At 32.6% G+C, this 22,995-nt stretch overlaps 1 protein-coding gene and 1 pseudogene across 1 annotated transcript; both read left to right on the forward strand.

Moving 5' to 3' along the window:
- Positions 1 to 2,532: 2,532 nt before the first annotated feature.
- On the forward strand, positions 2,533 to 3,468 carry LOC124095323 (putative olfactory receptor 2B3). The gene has a single exon (XM_046448462.1). It carries the CDS (start codon positions 2,533 to 2,535, stop codon positions 3,466 to 3,468), a length of 936 nt encoding a protein of 311 aa, XP_046304418.1.
- An 18,141-nt stretch (positions 3,469 to 21,609) lies between these two features.
- LOC124095324 (putative olfactory receptor 2B3) lies at positions 21,610 to 22,680 on the forward strand (annotated as a pseudogene).
- Positions 22,681 to 22,995: the final 315 nt, after the last annotated feature.

The following is a 22,995-nucleotide window of genomic DNA, read 5'->3' on the forward strand; positions in this document are numbered from 1 at the left end:
GTGTTGTGGTATGTGACACATTCAATGATGTTTCATAGCTCAATCCTTTTCCTATTGTTTTAAAATGTGTTGCAATGTTGCTTGTGCTTCTGGTAATAGTTTGGGCCAAGAAATTGTGAGACAGTATATTTATTATAGAGCATCCAGCATAGCCTCAATATATATTATGTTTCACATTTTGTGGTAGGTTTATATTTCTTATTTGAAAAGGATTTTGCAGTAGTGTCTCACTATTTTTTTATGCATTTGCCTATGTTTTTTCCAATATTGGATATAATCACTGTCATTTGCCTTAAAGTGCTATTTTTTTCCTGATGTTGTTTTGTATATTATAAAAGTAATATATTAAATTTTAGAAATTAGAAACCCCAGAAATTAATAATCATCTATATATTCATACATATATGTTTTCATGTGCATGTGTACACGCACACACACACACACACACATACACACACATTCACACATACTCACAAAACCCTTCTAGTATCAACCTCTTGTGATGACCAATGATAGCATTATATATTTGCCACATCTCTCTCATATGGTCAACAAAATAAGCATGTCTAACTATTTTTTTTTTAAATTTAAAAACATGAGAGAATGTTATTCACATGATTCTCCACCTCTAGTTTTTTCATTTAACCATATTTTGGACTTATTTTGAGGTCTCTAGAGTCAGAGAGATATAACTTACTATTTTAATGCTGTCTAATATTTCATAAAGGGAACCACCTTTGGTTTGTTGATCCTTTCTGGTATTGCTGGAAATTAACTTCTGGTGATACAGTTTTACATTATTAAGTGAATTGATAATGTAAGAGTTTCCTCATCATTTTTATGATTTTTTAATGGTGTGAAAGTTTTATATCTTTTCTTTCCTTCATATTATATTTTTATCCTGCCACAAATTATTCATTTATACCCATTGCTCTTTATTTATTTTTAAATTTTTGTATTTTATTATTATCATGTAATAATTATTTATATTTTAATATATTAAACTTTTCTGTCATAGGCACTACATATTTATCATCTTGTAATTTCTTTTATCTTTGCATATAGTCGACATTAAAAAGTTTAAAGTTTTATGAACACTCAAAAAAGTCCAGTTATAATTAATTAGAATAAATTTTAAGAAGTCTAAACTCATGTCCTTTTATATCTTTCAACTGTAGATGTATTATTATTATTTAACAAGGAATGATGTCTATTTGCAGCTTAAAAAGTCAAAATTAAAACCACATATAATGGAAGAATTATAAATGCTAGGTCCATATCGGTTAGTTCTCATGTAAACTTTCCATTGTCATGTTACATTTCATTTATCAGTGTTTGTCACTTTGGAAAAGACACCTCATTCCTTAGTAAAGTGTACCAAAACTTGTTTTATCTTCTTTGTTAAGTTCGCCAGCAATACTGGAGATTGAAACCAATGCCCTTCTGCCACTGAGTTACATCTCTGTTCCTTCAAATTTTTACTTTGAGACAGTCTTGCTAAGTTGCCAAGGCTGACCTTGAACTTGCAATTCTACTGCTTTACCTCCCTTCTCCTCCCTGAGCCTCTGGGATTACAGATGTGTGTCATAGCACATAGAAGTATTCTCTGTTTTTATGCTTGTAAATTCAAATGGTATAAGTTATCTCAATGTTACATTATATGTAGCCAATTTTGGCTTGCTATATGTAAAAATGGAAGGAAATATGGTATAAAAGAAAGCATGGTATTTAATCCTGGGTTTGAATCTTGGTCTCATCATTACTAAGTGTGCAAATTTTTCATTTTCATAAGTCACAAAAAAAGGTAAAATGTAAATCATATCTATCAGGATTTTAGTGAGAATACAATTTCAAGCAGTGAGCAGTGTCTGTCATGTTGAGTCAAGCAAGGATTAGGTTATAAGTTTTTAAGTGGGGAGATATCAGTTTTGATCATTACTGTCTCACAAATAATCCTTAATTTTATTATCTGGAATCAAAGCATCTAATACTCAGGATTTTATTTGGTGGAAATAAAGTTGCATAACATAATAAAGTTGCATAACATAATAAATTTGCATAACATAACACAAAATATTATGCAAAGATGTTACCAAATTTAAATGAATTGCTTTAGGTCAATTATAGGTTTATATGCTCAGCATTTTAAGTCTGGTTTTAAAATAATTTAATTTACATTGGTATTTATTATTGAAGATGTTTATTGAGGTAGAGTAAGAAGTGATGAGAGAAGACTTGAAATGTTTTGAGCACTTATAATTTTCCATGAGTTTTGCATGTAATATTATATACTTTATGTCATTTAATAACAATGTCCTTTATCATTACATTTGACTACTGGAAACAAAGGATCTATGTTTTAATCAAATGATAAGTATTTCAGAAGGGTTCCATTTTTTTTGACTGTGAATTATATTTGGTGCAGAGCTAATCATCATAATTAATCTAAATTCAATTCAGTTCCAAATATCTATTGACCTATTGACTCTTTTCTTATTCTCTATTTTTTAGGAATAAAAAGTAAGTATTATCATGAGCTGGGCAAATGACATTTCCCCAAAAGGATTTATCCTACTTGGTTTCTCAGACAAACCCTGGCTGCAAATGCCCCTCTTGGTGGTTTTGTTAATATCATACACATTCACTATCTTTGGCAGTGTGTCCATCATGATTGTGTGCATTCTGGATCCCAAACTTCACACACCCATGTATTTCTTTCTCACTAATCTCTCTATCTTAGATCTCTGTTATACCATAAGCACAGTCCCTCATATGTTAGCAAATATTTGTCACAACAAAAAGACCATTAGCTATGGTGGCTGTGTGGCCCAGCTCATCATCTTCCTGGCCCTGGGAGCCACAGAATGTCTCCTCCTGGCTGTTATGTCCTTTGACAGATTTGTGGCAATCTGCAGACCACTCCACTACATAGTCATCATGAACCCTTGGTTCTGCTTAAGGATGGCTGCCTTCTCTTGGCTCACTGGATTCAGCAACTCAGTGTTGCAGTCTTCCCTGACACTGAACATGCCACGCTGTGGTCATCAGGAAGTGGGCCACTTCTTCTGTGAGGTTCCTGCCCTTCTCAAGTTGTCATGTGCTGACACAAAGCCTATAGAGGCTGAGCTCTTTTTCTTCAGTGTATTAATTCTGCTAATTCCAGGGACATTGATCCTCATCTCCTATGGCTTCATAGATCAAGCAGTGTTGAAAATAAAGTCTTCAGAAGGAAGGCGGAAAGCTTTTCGGACATGCAGGTCCCACATGGTTGTGGTGTCACTCTTTTTTGGAACAGGCATTTATATGTACCTACAACCACCTTCATCGACCTCTAAGGACTGGGGAAAGATGGATTCTCTCTTCTATGGGATCATCACCCCCATGTTGAACCCCCTCATCTATAGCCTTAGAAATAAAGATATGAAAAAGGCCTTCAAGAGGGTGATGTCAAGAATCTTTCTCTATTAGAAATAAGTACTTCATTGAGTATACTCCAAGTCTTCCCTTATCCTTGAAAATGATTATAATATTTGAAATGATTTTCCAATTTTCCAGGCTCTCATGGTTTCATTGAATTATACCAACATATGAAAATTTTTTCTCTGTCCAGAAAATAATGCTGAAGAAACACAACATGTGCTTACTAAGCTACAAACTCCTTTGTTTTCCAGAAATCCCCCAATGCATTGTGTTCCTTGAGTCCAAGTCATTCTAATTTCTTCTTAACCATGTCAGATGAGTTAGGAAGGCTTGATTTTTTTTAACCTTCCGACATGTAAACTATTTCTTTCACAGTTATCTAATCTATTTCTTAGATAAGGATTTTCACATCTTCATGATTAAATAACCAATGATCTCAACCCCAGAGTTCTTCCATCATAACCCAAATCCTCAATCCCTTCACTCCCTCATCCCTTCCTAAAAATTCATTGTACATACTCTTCCAAAATATTCTGAACAAGTAGTGTGGCTTCAGTCTAGCTTAAACTTTAAAGCTAAGTGTGTGAATCTCATTTTAGAGAAGACATTATTGAGTTATAGCCCTAACACAATCATCAAATTAATCCCTGATGGGATCAACTGAGTGGTGACTGAAGTGGTATGGAATGGCTGGAGAAGGTGGGAATTGGGGCCATGGCTTTGGGATACATATTTATATCTGGCAAGTGGAGACTTCTCTCTCTGCTTTCCTGTGAAGCACTCTTGTGCCATGATGTTCTGCCTCACAGTGAGCCCAAAGAAATTGAGCTGATCTTCTATTGACTAAGATCTCTGAAACCATGAGCCCTTAAATAAAGTTTTACTCCTTTACAGTTGTTCTGGTTGGGTCCTTTTAGTTACAGCTGTGAATTGCAATGTCTTACTGAATGTCTGAAAGACATTTCAGACTCAACACATTCAAAAGCTGAACATTTACTCCCCCTTCACTGCAAAGCTCTGTTCTAAAACTAGTTTAGTGAAATAATTCACCTTTTTTCATATATGCAAATCAGAAAACATGAGCCATATCTTATACCATCCTGTTCAGAATTTTACTCTCTCACACTAGATCATTAGGAACCTTTCCTTACTTAACAAATAAAGACATATTCACTTCCCAGGTATTCAGTCCTTGTTGTCTTATGCTGACTGTGTTCCCTTCCAACCTGGAACATTTGAGCACACTGATCTTCTACCTAGAATACTCCTTCCACCCATCTTTACCTAATACTGAGTATAAAGTTCTAATTGTTTATTTAGGACATTTTTTATCTCCCTTATTTAGTCAAATGTCCACAATTTTACTTATTTACCAAGTACCTCTAATTTGCAGCATTTTAACTTTTAAATCATCATTTGATAAATGTCTTTCCTTATCATTAGACTGTGTGCTCTAGGAGCACTGAAACAAAGTTTGCCTTTACTGACCAAAGCATTCAGAGATCTTTAAAATTCTAAGTTATTAGAAATATAGGTAATTAACTCAGATGCAAATTTTCACTTCTGTGAAAACAATATTCAGAGATTATGCTCTGGTTCTGGGGACAGTGGTCACAGAAAATTCCATGGTAGTATATAAACTTGAATTTTCTATGGAAAAAGGAAAATCTAATCATTGTCACATATGGTTATTTATAATATTTTATCTTTTAATAATAAAATAGATTCATTCCTTATATGTTAGTGAAAGAAAACAGTTTTATGGGAAGTAACTCATCCTTAAAAAAATTATATTTAGAGTTCACCATTACTAGAATATTGTTTTTCATTATTGTCTGTTCATGGAGTTTACAATTTTTTATGTGTATTATTTTATCCTGAAAATATTCTATAATATTTGAAAATATACTTTAAATAGCTGCAATCAAATTGTGCTACGGAGGAATATTAAAATGCATTTAAATATTTTTCTATTGCTAAATATTTGCCTTTCTTCTTTTCATTATTATAAATGATTTTGCAAAGACTTTTTACACATATGTATATGTATCCAAATGTCAGCTTATAATTTTAACAAAGGTATTTTTAGGTCTGGAAAACAAATTTCCTAGCAGACTTAAGAATCAATAAATATGGCTAATCTTTCCTACATAACTTTCTTCATTTCACCTTCCATCTAACATTGTACATGGCAAATGTGAATATTTGTTTCATGAGCTTTTGCCAATTCTAAGATTTTTCATCTTTTGAGACATTTGCCAATTTTAGGAATGAAAATATTGCTATTGTTTCATTTTTTTAAAAAAAATTACTTTATCATTTTGGTAGTTGTTGGGATAAACATTTGTTGGAAAGCTTGTTGTTCCCAGCAGTGAAATAAGGACTCTAAAGAGTGGAAGGAAGTGGAGAAGGGAAACTGTCCACTTCACTTTTCTCTAAATTTTAGATACAAATCAAGGCAGAGGAACTTGGTTGTAAAGCAAAAGAATGTACTCGTAAAACATCTAAGAAAACTCATCTATGCACATGCAACCTATCCTAGATATCTGCCCCAGTTGTGGGTGTTGTGCAGCCCTTCATTGTATCTTGGCCTGCTGCCACCAAAGAGTTCCTGCATAATAAATTGTTCAAAACCTCTCTGTTAAGTACTCCAAGTTCTTTCTTAGGAATGAGATAACAGTACCCTGGGTTGAACAGAAGTAACACATGGAATAAATTAGGGATATTCACAAATATTTGATTTCCTATATTTGATTTCTTCTTTTAGGCAGACGTTAGAAATAATTCTCCCTGCCCTCCTAAATGCAGACCTGGCTTTTATTTATTTTTTATTTGTTCTTTTCATTTATTTTGACACATCATACATACATGGAATATAACTTCCCATTTCTGTGGCTGTACATGATGTGGAGTTACCCTGGTAGTGTATTCGTATTTGAACACAGGAAAATTATTTCTAATTCATTCTACTGTCTTTCCTGTTGCGAGCCCTCCTCCCTTCCCACCATCTTACCCTGTCCAATCCCAGTGAGCCTCACTACCCCCATCCTTCATATTATGAGTCTGGCTTTTAAAATTTGCTTTTCCAATAAAATATGAAAATATGTGGGTCACTTTGGATGATGACTTTAAGATCTAGTGCACACGCTGCCTTGTTGTCTTTTCCTCTGTCCATTAAACAATGTCCCAGGTAGAGTTCTTAATCAGCATAAAGTTAGATTTGGTAAAATGTGAAGTAGAACTCACACCCTTGTTAGAAAAATAGCATAAAAGAAATACATATTTTGCTATGGTTTAGATATGAAATATTCCCAAAAGCTCATGTGTGATACAATCTAAGAAATTTCAGAGGTAAAATGATTAGATTATGAAAATTGTAACTTAATCCATGAATTAAGCCATTGATGTGGATTAACTGGGTGGTAACTGTAGTGTAGGGTGCAGCTGGAGTAGATAGATTACTGGGGCAGGCTTTGATGGTATACATTTTGTACCTGGTAGTGGAGCTCTCTCTGCTCTCTGACTGCAACATCCTGAACTCCTTTCCTCATCCACATTTCCCACATGATGCTCTGCCTCACCTCTGCCTCACCTCAGTTCCAGACCAATGAGTTGGACATCTATGGACTGAGACTTCTGAAACCATGAGCTAAAATAAACTTTTTCTCCACTAAATTTTTTCTCAGGTCTTTGTGTCACAGAAGCAAAACAGCTGACTAAAACAACTTTCTTAGTTAAAGTTACTGATATTTTTGAGATCTTTACTACTAAATTATAATATAGTTTGTCCTGATTACTGAAATCAGAAAACAATAGAAGAATTCTGATGTTAAGAAAATAACTGAAATAGGAGGCACTGGCATAGGGTCAGATATCAGTGTATAAGGAAATCAGTTTTAAAGATTGGAGTCATAGTGATCCTTGCTATGCTATACAATAAGAAAACTTTGAGAAAAGCATCACTTTCAATAATTTGAAAGGCAGAATGAACACAATGATTGTGACTCTAGATGAAGACGTTGGAAAAACTGTGTGCATTTATTATTATGGTATATAGTTGACAAAGTATAACAAAAGTCTCAGAAAAATTCCTTGTTTTCCAGTGGAAATTAAAAATATAAAAAAAAAAAAAACATGAGGAAGTTCTTTGAGCAACAAAAAAATAATTAAAATGAAGTTTGTAGGGATAAGAATGAGTACAAGAATGTAAACAATTTACTTCCTACTAAACTTTGAGTGGATTAAAATAACACCTAATATAACCCTTCACAGTCAAAATAAATGGTTCAAGGAAAACAATTCTACTGATGATTGGTAGTACCAATAAGCCTACAAATAAATTTGTAGAGAACAAGATGTCTTAATGAAAATTGTGGAAGTGGTATTGTACATGCAACAGAAGAGGATTAAGGAGATTAGAAGCTAAGTTTTAAAGGGAGTTATACTGTCAAATAAAGCAGGATTCTGGACTAAAGAAGCTTCTGTCTCTTTGAGATATAAAATACCTTTTGGAACTCCAACCTCTTTTAAGCAGGAAAAAGCTGAAAAGGTTTATGTATTTTCTCTTGCCCTCTTCAGGTGCATATAGTTCACAGAAGGACAAAGAAACAGATGCACCTCCAAAAGGGTGGAACTCAGTGGTTTTGAAGAACAATAGACAGAGGTATTATTTCAATGAGTAAAATATAGTAATTTTTCTTAACTCACAGTAACTGCCTAGTAATTTTCAGAATTTCTAGGAACCTGTGACTTATATTTATTTCCAAAATTTCATGTCATGGATGAAGTTTTCACACTGGTCATTTTCTTACAGATTTCCATATTAAAATTTGAGTTTGTAAAGGACAGGCAATGTGTTGTTTTAGTCTTAGATCTCTGAATCAAGAGAATTAAGTACTTCTGATGAAGAGATCAGGAGCACTATTTATAGATCCTGAACTTTGAGGTTTGTTTTTATTGGTTGGAAGTTTAAACTTTTTTTTTCCAAAAGGGGGTGTATAGGAAAAAGAATAAAACTACACAAATCTTTCCTTTTGAGTATGGATTACCATTTTCTTCCCTGTGGAACTATGACATTGTAATTAGCTTTAGTCAATAAATGTGAGTTACACTGATTATAAATCTCTGGTAAGAAATATAGAAAATTTTAGACAGTTTATTGGCTTCAATCTTTAATGAAGAATGACATGGAAGAGGGCTCAGAGACTTTGTGGATATGAAACATGAGCAAAAATTAAATCTTTTTTTGGATTAATCCAGTATGATTTTGGACTTGTTCACTAATATATGTTCATAGGCCATTTCTTTCTAAAAGTAATATGGAGAAGTACTCATTGGTAAGTGGGAGAGGAGAAGTCAGAAAAAAAAATCTATACTAAAATATGACCCTAATTTTGAATACACCTATGCTCGTAAGAAAGAACTGTAAACAAACTCTCCAACAAGTTAATTGTGCTGGGGTAAATGGCAGGATACCAGAACATTTTTACTATAGCCTTCATAATTTTCTGCATTTTAAAGTTACATCATACATTTTCTTAAATATCAAGAAAGTGGTACTTAATGATGTGTAGTGATACTAAACATCAAAAACCTGATTCTCTGAATGTATTTTGTCCTGAAGAGTTTTCCAATGTGATATTTGGTTCATATTGGACACTATCTTAGAATTATAATACCATCAACTTGAAATGAAAACTTTTTAAAAAAACTATTTATTTATTTTTAGTAATAGGTGGATAAAATACCTTTATTTTTATGAGGTACTGAGGATCAAACCTAGTGCCTCATGCATGCTAAGAGAGCGCTCTACCTTTGAACCACAACCCCAGCCCAAAATAAAAACTTATTGATAGTGAAATTACTATTAGAATATCATAATTATAAAATTTCAACAGATTTCAATTTTCAAAATTCTGCTTACAAATAATTTTGTGAATACTTATCAATTATGAGACATTAATAACTTAAATACAAGGTGATTTGGGCCCTAACATTTAAATCACCATCAATATCTAAAATATTTTTATATTGCCTATATCTACACTATTGGCACATACACCTTAATCTGAGATACTTAAAGTTTGTCTATATTCTTAAACTTAGTACACACCCCAAACCAGGGCTATTTTGGTTATTTATTTGCTGACAATTTCTTAATGTCTACATACATAGATATTGCTAATTGTGAGGTTCATTGTGGATAAAATATGCAAAATTCCCCCTCACAGAATACCAAATCATAATGGTAAACATCTAATTATATGTTGTAATAAAGGTTGGGTTGTACCAATGACATGAGTGAAATAGAAGGTAATTAATTCATTTAAACCAAGAGGGATTTAAGGAAAGCTCTTCTCAGGAGGTGTCATTTAGCCTCAGATCTGTAAGTAAAGTAGAAATAAATTATATGTAGTGTCAGAGGGGAAGAGCATTCAAAGCAGAAGAAACTACATGTGCTAAAACCTTAATCTGGAAGGCAATATCTTGACTCAGTGTTTCTTTTTAGTTTTACCTTTCATACTATTCAATTATGGTTATAATATATTTGAATATAATTATAAAAATTGCTTTAATAATCCAAATACTGTATTTGCCCTTTATGGAGAGTCCTTCTTCATTTACATTTGGTACCATTTAAAATATATAATATGTAAATATAATTTAAGTATAGATATACATATACATGAATTTTTCCCAAATTATTGTTTTTTTAAAGATAATATCACATTTCTTTCTCTTTTTTTTTAAAGAGAGTGAGAGAGAGAGAGAGAGAGAGAGAGAGAGGGAGAAAGAGAGAGAGAGAATTTTTAATATTTATTTTTCAGTTTTTCAGCGGACACAACATCTTTGTTTGTATGTGGTGCTGAGGATCGAACCCGGTCCACATGCATGCCAGTCGAGTGTGCTACCACTTGAGCCACATCCCCAGCCCCAAAATTATTTTTTGCTAAACAATTCAACAGGACATTCTCTGAGATTGATTTGACCTTATCAATTGTCTCCAAATTTCACTTTATATCTGCACCATGCAGGAGTGAATTTTTTCTTTTGCTGTCCTTTTTAGATATACATTACAGTAGAGTGTATTTTGACAAATTATGCATACGTGAATTATAATATTTTAATTAGAAGCCCATTTTTGCTGTTGTACATGATGTGGATTTTAATTGGTAATGTATTCATATATAGGAAATTCATGTCCAATTTATTCTACTATTGTTTCTACTCCCATCCTCTCTCCCTTCCCTTCACTCCCCTTTTTCTAATAATTTGTGCCCCACCATTGTGTGTCAGCCTCCACATATCAGAGAGAACATTCACCCTGTGTTTTTTGGGGTTTGGCTTATTTCACTGAATATGAGAGTCTCCAGTTCCATCCATTTATTGGCAAATATCACCATTTAATTTTTCATGGTTGAATAATATTCAATTGTGTATATGTACCACATTTTCTATATCCATTCATCTGTTGAAGGGAGCCTTGGTTGGTTCCATAACTTAGCTATTGTAAATTGAGTTTCTATAAACATTGATGTTGCTGCACCACTGTTGTATGCTGATTTTAAGACCTTTGGGTATATGTGGAGGAGAGGGATAACTGGGTCAAATGTTGGTTGCATTCTAAGTTTTCTAAGGAATCTTCATATTGCTTTCCAGAGTTGTTGCACACCAAATTGCAGTCCCACCAGTAATGTATAAGTGTAACTTTTTCCCCACATACTCATCAACATTTATTGTTACTTGTATTCTCGATAATTGTCATTCTGAATGGAGTGAGATGGAATCTAAGTATAATTTTAATTTGCATTTCTCTAATTGCTAGAAATGTTGAACATTTTTCATGCATATGTTGACCATTATATTTTTTTTCTTCTGTGAAGTGCCTCTTTAGCTCCTTTGTCCACTTACTGATTTGGTTATTTATAGTTCTGGTGTTAAGTTTTTTGAGTTCTTATATCCTAGAGATTAATGCTTTATCTCAGGTGCAGAAGGCAAATGTTTTCTCCCATTTTATAAGCTTTCTCTTCATGTTCTTGATTGTTTCCTTTGCTGTGAAAAACATTTAAGTTTGATGCCATCTATTCATTTATTCTTAATTTTTTTTCTTTTGCTTTAGGAATCCTGTTGAGGAATTCAGTTCCTAAGCCATCAAGATGGAAATTTGGGCTTACTTTTCCTTCTGGTTAGGCACAGGGTCTCTTGTGTAATGCTTAGGTTCATGATCCACTTTGAGTGGATTTTTGTGCAGGGTGAGCAATAGGGCTTAAATTTCATTCTGCTGCATATGGATTTTCAGTTTTCCCAGCACTATTTGCTGAAGAGACTATCTTTTCTCCAATGTATGCTATGGCACTTTGGTCTACTATGAGATAACTCTATTTATTTGCACTTGACTCTGTGTCTTCTATTCTGTTTCATTTGTTTTCCTTCCTGTTTTGGTGCAAATACTATCATTTTTGTTAATGTAGCTCTGTAGTATAATTTATGTTCTGGTATTGTGATGCTTCCTGTTTCACTTTTCTTACTGATCATTACTTTGGCTATTCTGGTCCTTTTATTTTTCCAAATGACTGCTTTTTCTCATTGTATGAATAATTTCATGGAAATTTTAAGAGGAATTGCATTAAACCTGTATAGCACTTTTGGTAGTATCATCAGTTTGATAATATTAATTCTGCCTATCCAAGAACATAGGAGATCTTTTCATCTTCTAAGGTCTTCTTCAATTTCATTCTTTAGTGTTCTGTAGTTTTTATTGTAGAGTTCTTTAACCTCATTTATTAAATTGATTCCCAAGTATTTTATGGTTTTTGTTGCTATTTTGAATGGGGTAGTTTTTCTTATTTCTCTTTCTGCTGACACATCATTGGTACATAGGTACATGATTTGTGGATAATAATCTTGAATCATTTCCGAAACGCACATGAGGTTTATCTGTCTTAAAACTCAATAAGGTTAATTTTAATTGCTTAACTATAAGATGGTATTCTCAAGGTGTCTCTGGTGTGAAGTTATATTTTTTTCTTAAAAATTAATTAGTTCTAGTCGTGGTGGTGCATGCTTATAATCCCAGTGGCTTGGGAAGCTGAGGTAGGAGAATCACAAGTTCAAAGCCAGTCTCAGGAAAAAAGAGAGGTGCTAAGCAACTCAATGAGACCCCGTCTCTAAATAGAGTACAAAATAGGGCTAACTGGGGATGTGGCTCAGTGGTCCCTGAATTTAATCCCTGGTACCAAAAAAAATAAAATAATTTAAAAAAATTAATTAGTAATCTGTAGGGAGATAGTCTGAAATTATGTAAATATGTTGATCTTGATTAAGCTTTCACTCATTAATTTAGTATCCACTAATGAATCTCTTACTTTGGTGTACCTTCTATATTTATTGGTTGACATTCTATAAGTAAGTATTCTTTCCTCCATTTATTTATTTTTTTCTTTTTAACTTATATTTTTATTTATAACATAATTACTCATAAATTTCCATTTTATATTACTGTTTTACTTTATTTGGTTGTCTATATTGTCCCAATATGGTCAATTAAGCCCTTTGAGCTCTAGTTGTGCTTTTAATTCAAATATTATTAAGATGTATTTCTAAAACAATTAATTTCTAAATCATTTTTTTAGTACATATACAATATTTTTTGTTATATTTAAGAGTTACTGATTCAATATGGAATTTTCATTTTCTACTTCCCTGTACCATTGGTATTCATTAGTCTCTGAATCAATATTATTTTTTATCTCTATTTTTTCTATCAATATCTTAAATCAAAACCACATCTTTGTGTGTTATAGAGGTAATATATTAAGCAGAATTATGTATGGCCATGGTGTTTGAAGAAATTGCACATTTAACAGAGTAAACAAAATTATTTTCCTCTCTCACTTAAAAGTCAACACAGACACAAATGTCCAAGGTTGCTGGATTGTATCTGGTGCATAAGATCCTCTGGAAAGCAGGATTTAATAGGTCATGAGATGATAGTTCCCATTGTATTTTCCAATCCATCAGCTATTCTCTAATTAACTGGATAGAAGAAGAAATTTTATTCAAAGGATTTCATAATTCTGTCAATTATAATTTCAAATATGTTTTGTTGATTAAAATTCAGGCTCATGGTAAAGCTTGGATTTATGGAAGAATGAGAAATGTGATCATTTTATTTTGAATAGTCATAGATCTAACTAAAATTTCTGCAAATATGTAGAAGGGAGGATGGTTAGTTTGAGACATCTAACAGTCTCATCTACAATTTACCCCTTTAGCTTTATAAGTATACTTATATATTCTTCCCTCTTCTCTCTCTCTCTCTCTCTCTCTCTCTCCCTCTCTCTCTCTCTCTCTCTCTCTCTCTGTATATATATATATATATATATATATATATATATATATATATAGATAGATATACACACATATATATATATATATGTATATGTATCTATATATAGATAGATAGATAGATAGATAGATAGATAGATAGATAGATATATGAAAAACTCAAACAACTAAATGGCCAAAACCAAAATAATCCAATTTAAAAATGGTCAATAAACCTAAATAGATATTTTTCTAAAGAAAACATAAATGACCGACAGGCATATGAAAAACACACATATCACTAATGATCAAGAAAATAAAAATAGAGATGATATATTTACTTCACTGTAGTTAGAGTGGTTATTACCGAAGTGGCAACAAGTACCTGAGAGGATGTGGGAGAAAGGGAACCCTCCCTCTCTTTGGTGGGAATGTAAATTATTACAGCTCTTTTGGAGTATGAAAGTTTCTCAAAAAATTAAAAACAGAATCACCATATGATCCAGCAATCAAACCACTGGGTTTACATCCAAAGGAAATGAATTCAGTATGCCTAAAAGACATGTACACTCATATGATTAATGCTGTGCTATTCATAATAGCCTAGAAATAGAATCAATCTAAGTGTCATCCACTTAGAGTCAATAAAGAAACATACATATACACAATGAAATACTATTCAGCCACAAGAAATAGATCAAATTTTGTCATTTTCAACAAGATGGAGGGAACTAGAAGTCATTACATAAAATGAAGTAAGCAAGATATAGAACAATCAGTAATTCATAATCTCACTCACATATAGATTCCCAGATGAATTCAAAGTGGAATACCTATTTCCAGAATTATAGAAAGTAAGGGGGAGGGAAAAACAAGAAGTTTGTCAACAAGTGCTAGGTAGCAGTTAAATAGATATAATAAGTTTTCATGTTCTTTTGCACAGGGGTGACTACAGATAATGCATTGTATATTTAATAAAAATAGGCCTTTTCCACAGGAAATGATAAATGTTTAAGAAGACTGATAAGTTTACTTTTATTTGAATATATAAAAGTATCTAAATATCACATTATACCACATAATTGTGTACAATTTTTATGGATCAGTTTTAAAAATGATATTAAATGAAAAAAAATATTATTGGGAACATTTCCCAACACTTGTTACCTGACAGATCTTGATCGTAGAGCTCAAAGCATAATGAGAGAAATGGTTCATATTGGAATTAATATTTATAAAATTCACTATTTTTTGCTTTTTTAATCCCATGTTGATTCTTGTTGATAAACTCTTATAAAGAAAGAAATGACATATGCAAGGAAAATAACTCAGCAATCCTGCCATTGGGTTTATAGCCAGTGGAATTTAAATCAACATAATGATGTTCATTAGGCAAAATATCAAATCAATTTAAGGTTCTGCTTCTGGATAAATGGATTTTTTAAATGTTGTGCATATATACAAGGGACTCCTATTTAGTTATACAAAAGAAACAAATCCTGTCATTTATGAACATTAATGAAAGCAGAGTTATGATATTAAATTTATTAAGCTAGGCACAGAAAGATAAATAGTGCATAATATAACTTATATGTGGAATAAAAAAAATTGATTTTATAAAAGTAGAGAGCAAAGTGTTGGTTACCAGAGGCTGGGTGTTTGTGGAACATGGACTGTTGGAAAAAGGATAGTAAATCTTAATTATTGAAATAATAAGTCCAAATTATCTATGGTACAACTTGGTGACTTTGTTACAAATATATTGTAGTCTTGTAAAATGATAAAATGGTGTATGTAGGCTATTTTCACCACAAAATCACAACTATGTTAAATAGCCATATATTAGTTACACTTAGTCATGGCACAATGTGCATATTCTGCAAACCATCATATTGTAAAAGTTAAATACAGACATTCTACTCTGTCAACTTAAAAAAGAAAATAACATGGAAAAAGAAATAAACAAAAGGAAAAAACATTGTGAATCAGGAAGCTATCTCGATCTGCTTATAATGGAGAGTTAATGTCACCATTGTTCTCAACAGAAGAGATGGCACACTCCAACTAGGATATTGAGGAATGTTTCAGAAAGGAAGTGTTTACAAAAGTATGGTAAAGACTGAGAAATCCTACAAGGGTATCCCAAGTGTGTATTATATAAGCACTACCCTGATAATTGCAAGAGTAGGGAGCCTGGTTGCAAATGAAAACCTGAAGTAGCAAAAAGAAGAAATAATATTGGAAACCAGAAGAAAGAATGTCTGAATATGCATGGCCACATCCAGCATCTGTGTCCTTTGGTTGAGCAACAAAGCTGGTCTCACAGGTTCAGGTGAGAAAGAACTAAGAAAGTATACCTCCAACCAGCTGTTCCTTCTCTCTTAAATGCTCACATGGTGACTGCCATCAGTTAAACCTGACCAGAAGACAAATAGGAAAGAATCTTTTTTATTCAACATCTAGTGGAACAACACAGTAGAAAGTATTAAACAAAATATTTAAGAGGCCATTATTTAGGACTGAGTTCCTGCATGTGGCCCCAGAAGACCAGACCAAGCCAAAATAAAGCCAGTTATGTTGAATACAACATTGTTAAACAGAACCTCTAAGAAAGCAGATAAATCCCCCCCAAAAAATAAAGAAATGTTCTTGCTAAAAATAGGAAATTATGGCCTACTCAAGTTAGTATAATAAGGATGTTCCATTTTCACAAGAAGAAAGAAGAAGCAGAAGTAGAAGTAAAAGGAGGAAGAAGAAGAAGAAGAAGAAGGAGGAGGAGGAGGAGGAGGAGGAGGAGGAGGAGGAGGAGGAGGAGAATAAGAAAATGAGAAGGAGGAGGATGAGGGGGAGAAAAAGAAAAGAGAAAAAGAAACCTGAAGAAGTGAACTGACATCTACCAATGAACTTATTCTAGTGTTAATTCTTTGTTATCCACCTTGATAATTTCTGTTCTGCCATGAACCAGTGGGAGCTCACTCTATTTAGGAGAAAGGAAGCTGCCCATATTCATGAATCCTGAATAAAAGTCAATTAGATATATGATAAAATTTGTTGTAATTTTGTCTTCTGGAAAAATATATATATATATATTTGAATAGAGGGTGGGTCTAGGAAAGGGAAAGCAGACTGAAAAATAATGATCACATATATAATGCATAAAAAATACACTCACATGATATAGTTACCTTTAGAGAAAGAAGGTGAATTATACACCACTGGGGACAGTAGTCAAAGGAAAAGCTTATTGCTTTCTGTTCTATTCAATGTCATTGATTTTGTGTTTCTAAATAATGTAGTTTAATATAATACATGTAATTTGAAAAGAATATTAATTCTGTCTACATATGTGACTAATATATGTAGAGAGGAAGACAATACAGAGTTAGACAGAAATCATAATTATATTTTTTCTAGAAAAACAAATATTTTGAAGTTTTTATATAATATTTAATACTTCTCATTGGAAAGATCACTTTTTTGTTTTGTTTTAAACTTATTTTATGCTCATTTACAATTACTATTAGAAATAATTAAATCTAGGTGAGCTATTCTAAGAATTAGTGGTGCAAGATATTCAATGAATTCTCATAAAAATTCCCTTGAAAAATTTATTCAAACTTTCTCTATTCTAATTGTATCCTTTTTCTTCTAATTTATTCATCTTTAATTGTATTCCATTTGAAATTAGAGTTCACTTTTTGGGGTAATTGAATGAGCTCAGATCAGTAGGTAACTAATTGTACAAAAGAAGCATTTCCATAGAGAACTCTGTCCCCCAATTTTTTTCTGATAACTCACCTGGGAAAAGGACAAAAGAATGGTCTATGTGAAAAGAATGCCCAAGAATTTTTATGAATATCATGTAAATAGCGTGCTCAGAAAGCACTCTGAATATTTTCTACTTTGCTTTCCTAACCTAGGCGTTCTTCCTTTGTCATCTGCATCAACAGAAAAACTAACTGCTCTGAAGCTAATAGTTAAATATGCATCTGTGAACTAAAGTTTCTTTGTCCTCTGAAAATTTAAAAATTTAAATATACTTCCTCACATTTCCTTTATATTGAAGTCTATTAAAATAAAGTAAGTAGAAGATACTTGTTTTTATGGGGGATGTATTCTCAGAGGAGATTGGAATGTGTACATCATACTATGTAATACACATATGAAAGGCAGAGTATATTTCATTTCAGGAAACCTTTTATAATGTTTGGAAATAACTAGCTTGGTGTCTTTGTGAACAACTAGACTTCACTTGCAATTAATGTCTCTCTTAGTTTCTCACTGAAATTGATGGTAAAAGCATAAAAACATAGTTCCCACAAATATTAACTATTTGAATGAGATATGAAGCTTTCAATCAATTATATGACTATCTCATATCAATCAATTTTAACATAAGTTCAAAATTTTATGGATTGATTTCCCCATATGTTTCAATCAGAGTTCAGGGTCAGATGAAAATAACCTGTATTTTTCTTCTTGTGATCTTCTACTCTATATAAAGCTAAACACTAATTGCAAGTATAAATTAAATATTGTATAGGATGAATATAAAGTAGAAACAAGATATACTGGAATGAAAATATGAGGGTGGATACAAAGATAATGGCAAAAAGAATACAGTCTACCAACTTACTAAAGTGACTTTAAATGTCTGTGTATAGATTTCCATGTAGTGAAATAGGGATGGGAAATCACTGGAAGTAGGAGATCAAAAAGTCATAGAATCCAAGAGTTAAAATAATGAAATATGAGAATGATACAGAAAAGATAAGAAGAATTAATGACCTTAAATATACTTTAGAGTGACTTGCATGGATTAGGCATAACTGCTGTTTTGTCTCTAGGCAAATATACAGAAAAAAGGAACAGGGTGAACACCATTCACAGTCAAAACCATACTTAATAAAGAGAAAATATGAACAATGTCCAAAATAATACAAATTAAATAAAATCATAGAGAGCATACTGAAGGGATGATTGACATCAGTGTTAGATATAATAAGGTATGGAAAAACTCCTGGACGACCAAATTGAAAATTCCTCTTTAAAAAATTGTAGAATGGAGCATATTTCAATAAAGCATTATTGACATAAAAAAGCTAGCAAAAGAAACAATTAAGGAATGGCCTATGGTAGAAAAATATATGATGTGAACATAACAATGTTTTAAAAAAAGTAAAAATCATGTGTATTTTATGGTAATTATTTAAAAATGTGGGTGAACTGTAACTTTTTAAAAATTTGTTTTTCAATAGGATAATTCTGATTCTGCTTATTTCATATCTCTTCCACATCATGGTATTTTTATGTGAAAGAAAACTTGGGCCCAGAGTTGTTTCTAAATTATCTGTGCTCCTATTAACATATTGAGTCATATGGCTAAAGTAAAGGAGCCACACTAATTCAGAACAAATTTGCAGTACATATTTTTTTTAATCTTTAATTTTTTTAAACTCCAAATTAATTATCTTGATATCTCACTACCTCATTTAAGGCATTGATTATATTTTGATCTTTACCTTTACCTTTCTAATTACCAGGAGACTCTAAGAATTAATGATTAACAATATCCTAAAATATGGATACTAAAATTTCCTTTGTCATAGGGTGGGTGGGTACTACTGATTTAGTAGACATAAAACATTATTGGAGTTTTGTCAAATATGGAATTACTATTGTTTTATCATTGCTATTTCTTCTGAAATACAATACACATAATCAAAAGGCAACATTCACATATTAATTCTGAGTAACTTTCTGTAATTCTTACAAGATGACACTGCAGATTTAATGAATAGAGAATTTGAAAACTGTGCTTTGTAACCCTGAGAAGAGTACCTTGAAATTGCTAATTGACTAACAGTGTGACTCTGAATTTTGTTGCTGGGATGCTGTCCCAACTTCCCCTCTGAATATTCCTCTTCTTACAGAAGACTGTGGTGGAGTGTGCTTTATGAAATCTGCAACATAAACCAAAACCTTCATTACCTAATTCATCTCTCTCAACATAGTGTTTTACTCAGCTTATTGATTTTGTTATTTTCAATACTCCTTTTAGCAAAATAAATAAATAAATAAATAAATGCATACATACATACATACATCCTGGAAATATAAAATAACTTGTATATTTTAAAAAGTCTCTGAGCCTGAATTAGGATATCAAATTTTCTGCTGATAGAAGCTGATGTGGAATTTGAAACTGTATTTGTAGTTACCTATGATTAGTGGGTCGATGGAACCTGTCCAAACTCTTTTATTAAGACAAAATTATGAATAATCTCTACAAGAAGGACAAGTTATCTAAAATACAATATAAAAGAACACATATTGAGGTCTGAAGTAATAGTTATGCATGTAATAAAGTATACACAAACAAATACTTTCTTTTATTTTTGTGTAGTTTTATTTTTTTATTTGTTCTTTTCAAGGATACATAACAGTAGAGTATATGTTCAAATATTTTACATACATGGAGTATAACTTATTCTAAGTAGGATCCAATACTTGTGGTTGTACATGATGTGGAGTTTCACTGGTGGTGTATTCACATATGATCATAGGAAAGTTATGTCTGATCCATTCTACTGTCTTTCCTATTCCCAAACACTCTCTATTTCCTTCATTCCCCTTTGTATAATTCCCCTCCCTGCTACCATTGTGTGTTAGTATTCATATATCAGTGAGAAAATTAGACCTTTGCTTTTTGGGGATTGGCTTTTTCACTTAGCATGATAGTATTCAGATCCATCCATTTACTGGCAAACTTCATAAAGTCATTCATTTTTAGGGTAAAGTAATATTCTATGGTGTATATATACCATATTTTTTATCCATTATTCTATTGAAGGGAACCAAGTTTGGTTCCAGTTATTGTGGTTTGAGCTGCTATAAACATTGATGTTATTGCATCAATGTAGTATGCTTATTTGAAGTCCAATTTGAAAATTGGATCATATGGTGGTTCCATTCCAAGTTTTCTGAGAAATCTCCATACTGCTAATGGTTGCACCAATTTGCAGTCCCACCAGCAATATATAAATATACCTTTCCCCTCACATCTTCACCAACATTTTTGTTACTACACATTTTTTAGATAAATTCTTATGCATGGTGAAACTTATGTCATTGTACCTTCACACACACACTATTTATACCTGAAGAAACTGATGTTGAAAGTGTTTGATTTCGTGCTAAATTCCAAGTAGCTAGTAGAAATTGGATTAAATCCAGACTTCTCACTCCCTATGGAGATGGTAAAATTATTCAACCAACTTGTTGGGGTAGGACAGGCCTATCATGATGATTCTCAGAGCTTTACATTTTTCTGATCTTTCTTATACTATCACTACCTTGATATTGTACTCTTCCCATAATTTCTGAAATGCTGCAGCACTGCTTGTGCAAAGTGACTCGTATGATTCCAGGACTCCATGCCATAGCTGCTCTACTAGACATTTGAAGATAAAAATCAGTAAACTTAATTTAAACAGCCCCCCACCCCTGACTGATTTTTATGGCAGGTAAAGTTTGAAAACCACTGTCTGGGTGTTTTCCAGCAGAGTTACCACTACTTATTAAATTTTCACCATAAGGAGAAGAGTATTGTCTGCCTTTATTATTCAAAGGAGAAAATTCAGTTTCAGAATGTTTAGCTATTTTTTAATGTAACTGCCATTTCTTGAGTGTCATAAATAGAAATTTGGTCACCTAGTGACAGATTTTGCCTTCTTCCATCCAAGTTATTGCACAACATCCTCTGTAATCATATGGCCAATGTCTGGTTATGCTTTTTAATTACTTATAACACTTTGTAAAGTTTTGCCACTTCCTTATTACAGATGACACAACTTGAAGAGAATGGCACTCATTAATGAAAGCCACCCTGAAGAGTTTATCCTACTAGGCTTAGATGATCTGCCTTGGCTAAAGCTTCCTCTATTCATTGTTCTTATTACATACCCCATGACCATGATGGGAAACATAGCCATCATTCTGGTGTCCAAGTTAGACCCCCGTCTCATTAGTCCCATGTATTTCTTCCTCACCAACCTCTCCTTTTTAGACATGTGTTAAACCACAAGCATTGTGCCTCTGATGCTGTTAAACCTGGGAAGCTCTAAGAAGACCATCAGTTATGTAGGATGTGTAGTTTAGCTTTATGTCTTCCACTTTATGGGGGCCACGGAATGTCTTCTCTTGGCTATCATGTCCTTTGACAGCTATGTGGCCATCTGCAGGCCTCTGCACTACACCCTCATCGTGAATCAACACATCTGCATCTTACTAGCATGTGTTATGTAGCTGACTGGAGTGCTCTTTGCTTTATCAGAAGCCACACTTACCTTACAATTGCCATTGTGTGGTGTCAATAAACTGGATCACTTGTTGTGTGAGATTCCAGTTCTGATAAAGACTGCCTGTGGTGAAAAGGAAGCTAATGAACTTGCACTGTCTGTGGTGTATTTTTATTTTAGTTATTCCTTTATGTTTAATTATTGCCTCTTATGCCAGTATTGGACATGCTGTACTTAAGATTAAATCTTCTGAGGGAAGGAAAAAGGCCTTTGGAACATGTTCTTCTCATCTTATTGTAGTTTCCTTATTTTATGGTCCAGCTATTAGCATGTATCTTCAGCCTCTTATGCTAGTATTGGACATGCTGTACTTAAGATTAAATCTTCTGAGGGAAGGAAAAAGGCCTTTGGAACATGTTCTTCTCATCTTATTGTAGTTTCCTTATTTTATGGTCCAGCTATTAGCATGTATCTTCAGCCTTCCTCCTCCATCACAAGGGACCAGCCCAGGTTCATGGCTCTCTTCTATGGAGTGGTGACTTCTACAGTCAACCCCTTCATCTATACCCTGAGGAATAAAGATGTAAAAGGGGCATTAGGCAACCTAGTGAGGAACATTTTCATTTCCAAGTGAAAGGTTGTAAACAAAAATAAAATGACTTATTTAAAAGGTTTATATTGATTTTTGTAACAATTCATTTAGACTAATAATCCAATCTCATGCTATGTGTTCTTCTTGATAAAAATATTTTGTTTCTGACATTTTACTGTCACATTGGGCATGAATGATATTAGATTGTGTGCACTAGTATGGAAAGTTTATTTGTGAAAATACAGAAAAATCGAATTTTCTATTTGAATACTGAACTAGCAACTGTATTGAGTAGTAAAAGAACATTTTAAATTTTAATTATAATATAAATTTATTACTTAAGTAGATTAGTTTAAG

Source organism: Marmota monax, unplaced genomic scaffold (assembly GCF_021218885.2).
Source record: "Marmota monax isolate L192 unplaced genomic scaffold, Marmota_monax_Labrador192_F-V1.1 WCK01_AAM20220418_F8-fsc00460, whole genome shotgun sequence".
Lineage (NCBI taxonomy): Eukaryota > Metazoa > Chordata > Mammalia > Rodentia > Sciuridae > Marmota > Marmota monax.

What these genes read in the sequence shown, in the direction of transcription:
- LOC124095323 (XM_046448462.1), top strand. Translation starts at nt 2,533, where the DNA reads ATGAGCTGGGCAAATGACATTTCCCCAAAAGGATTTATCCTACTTGGT.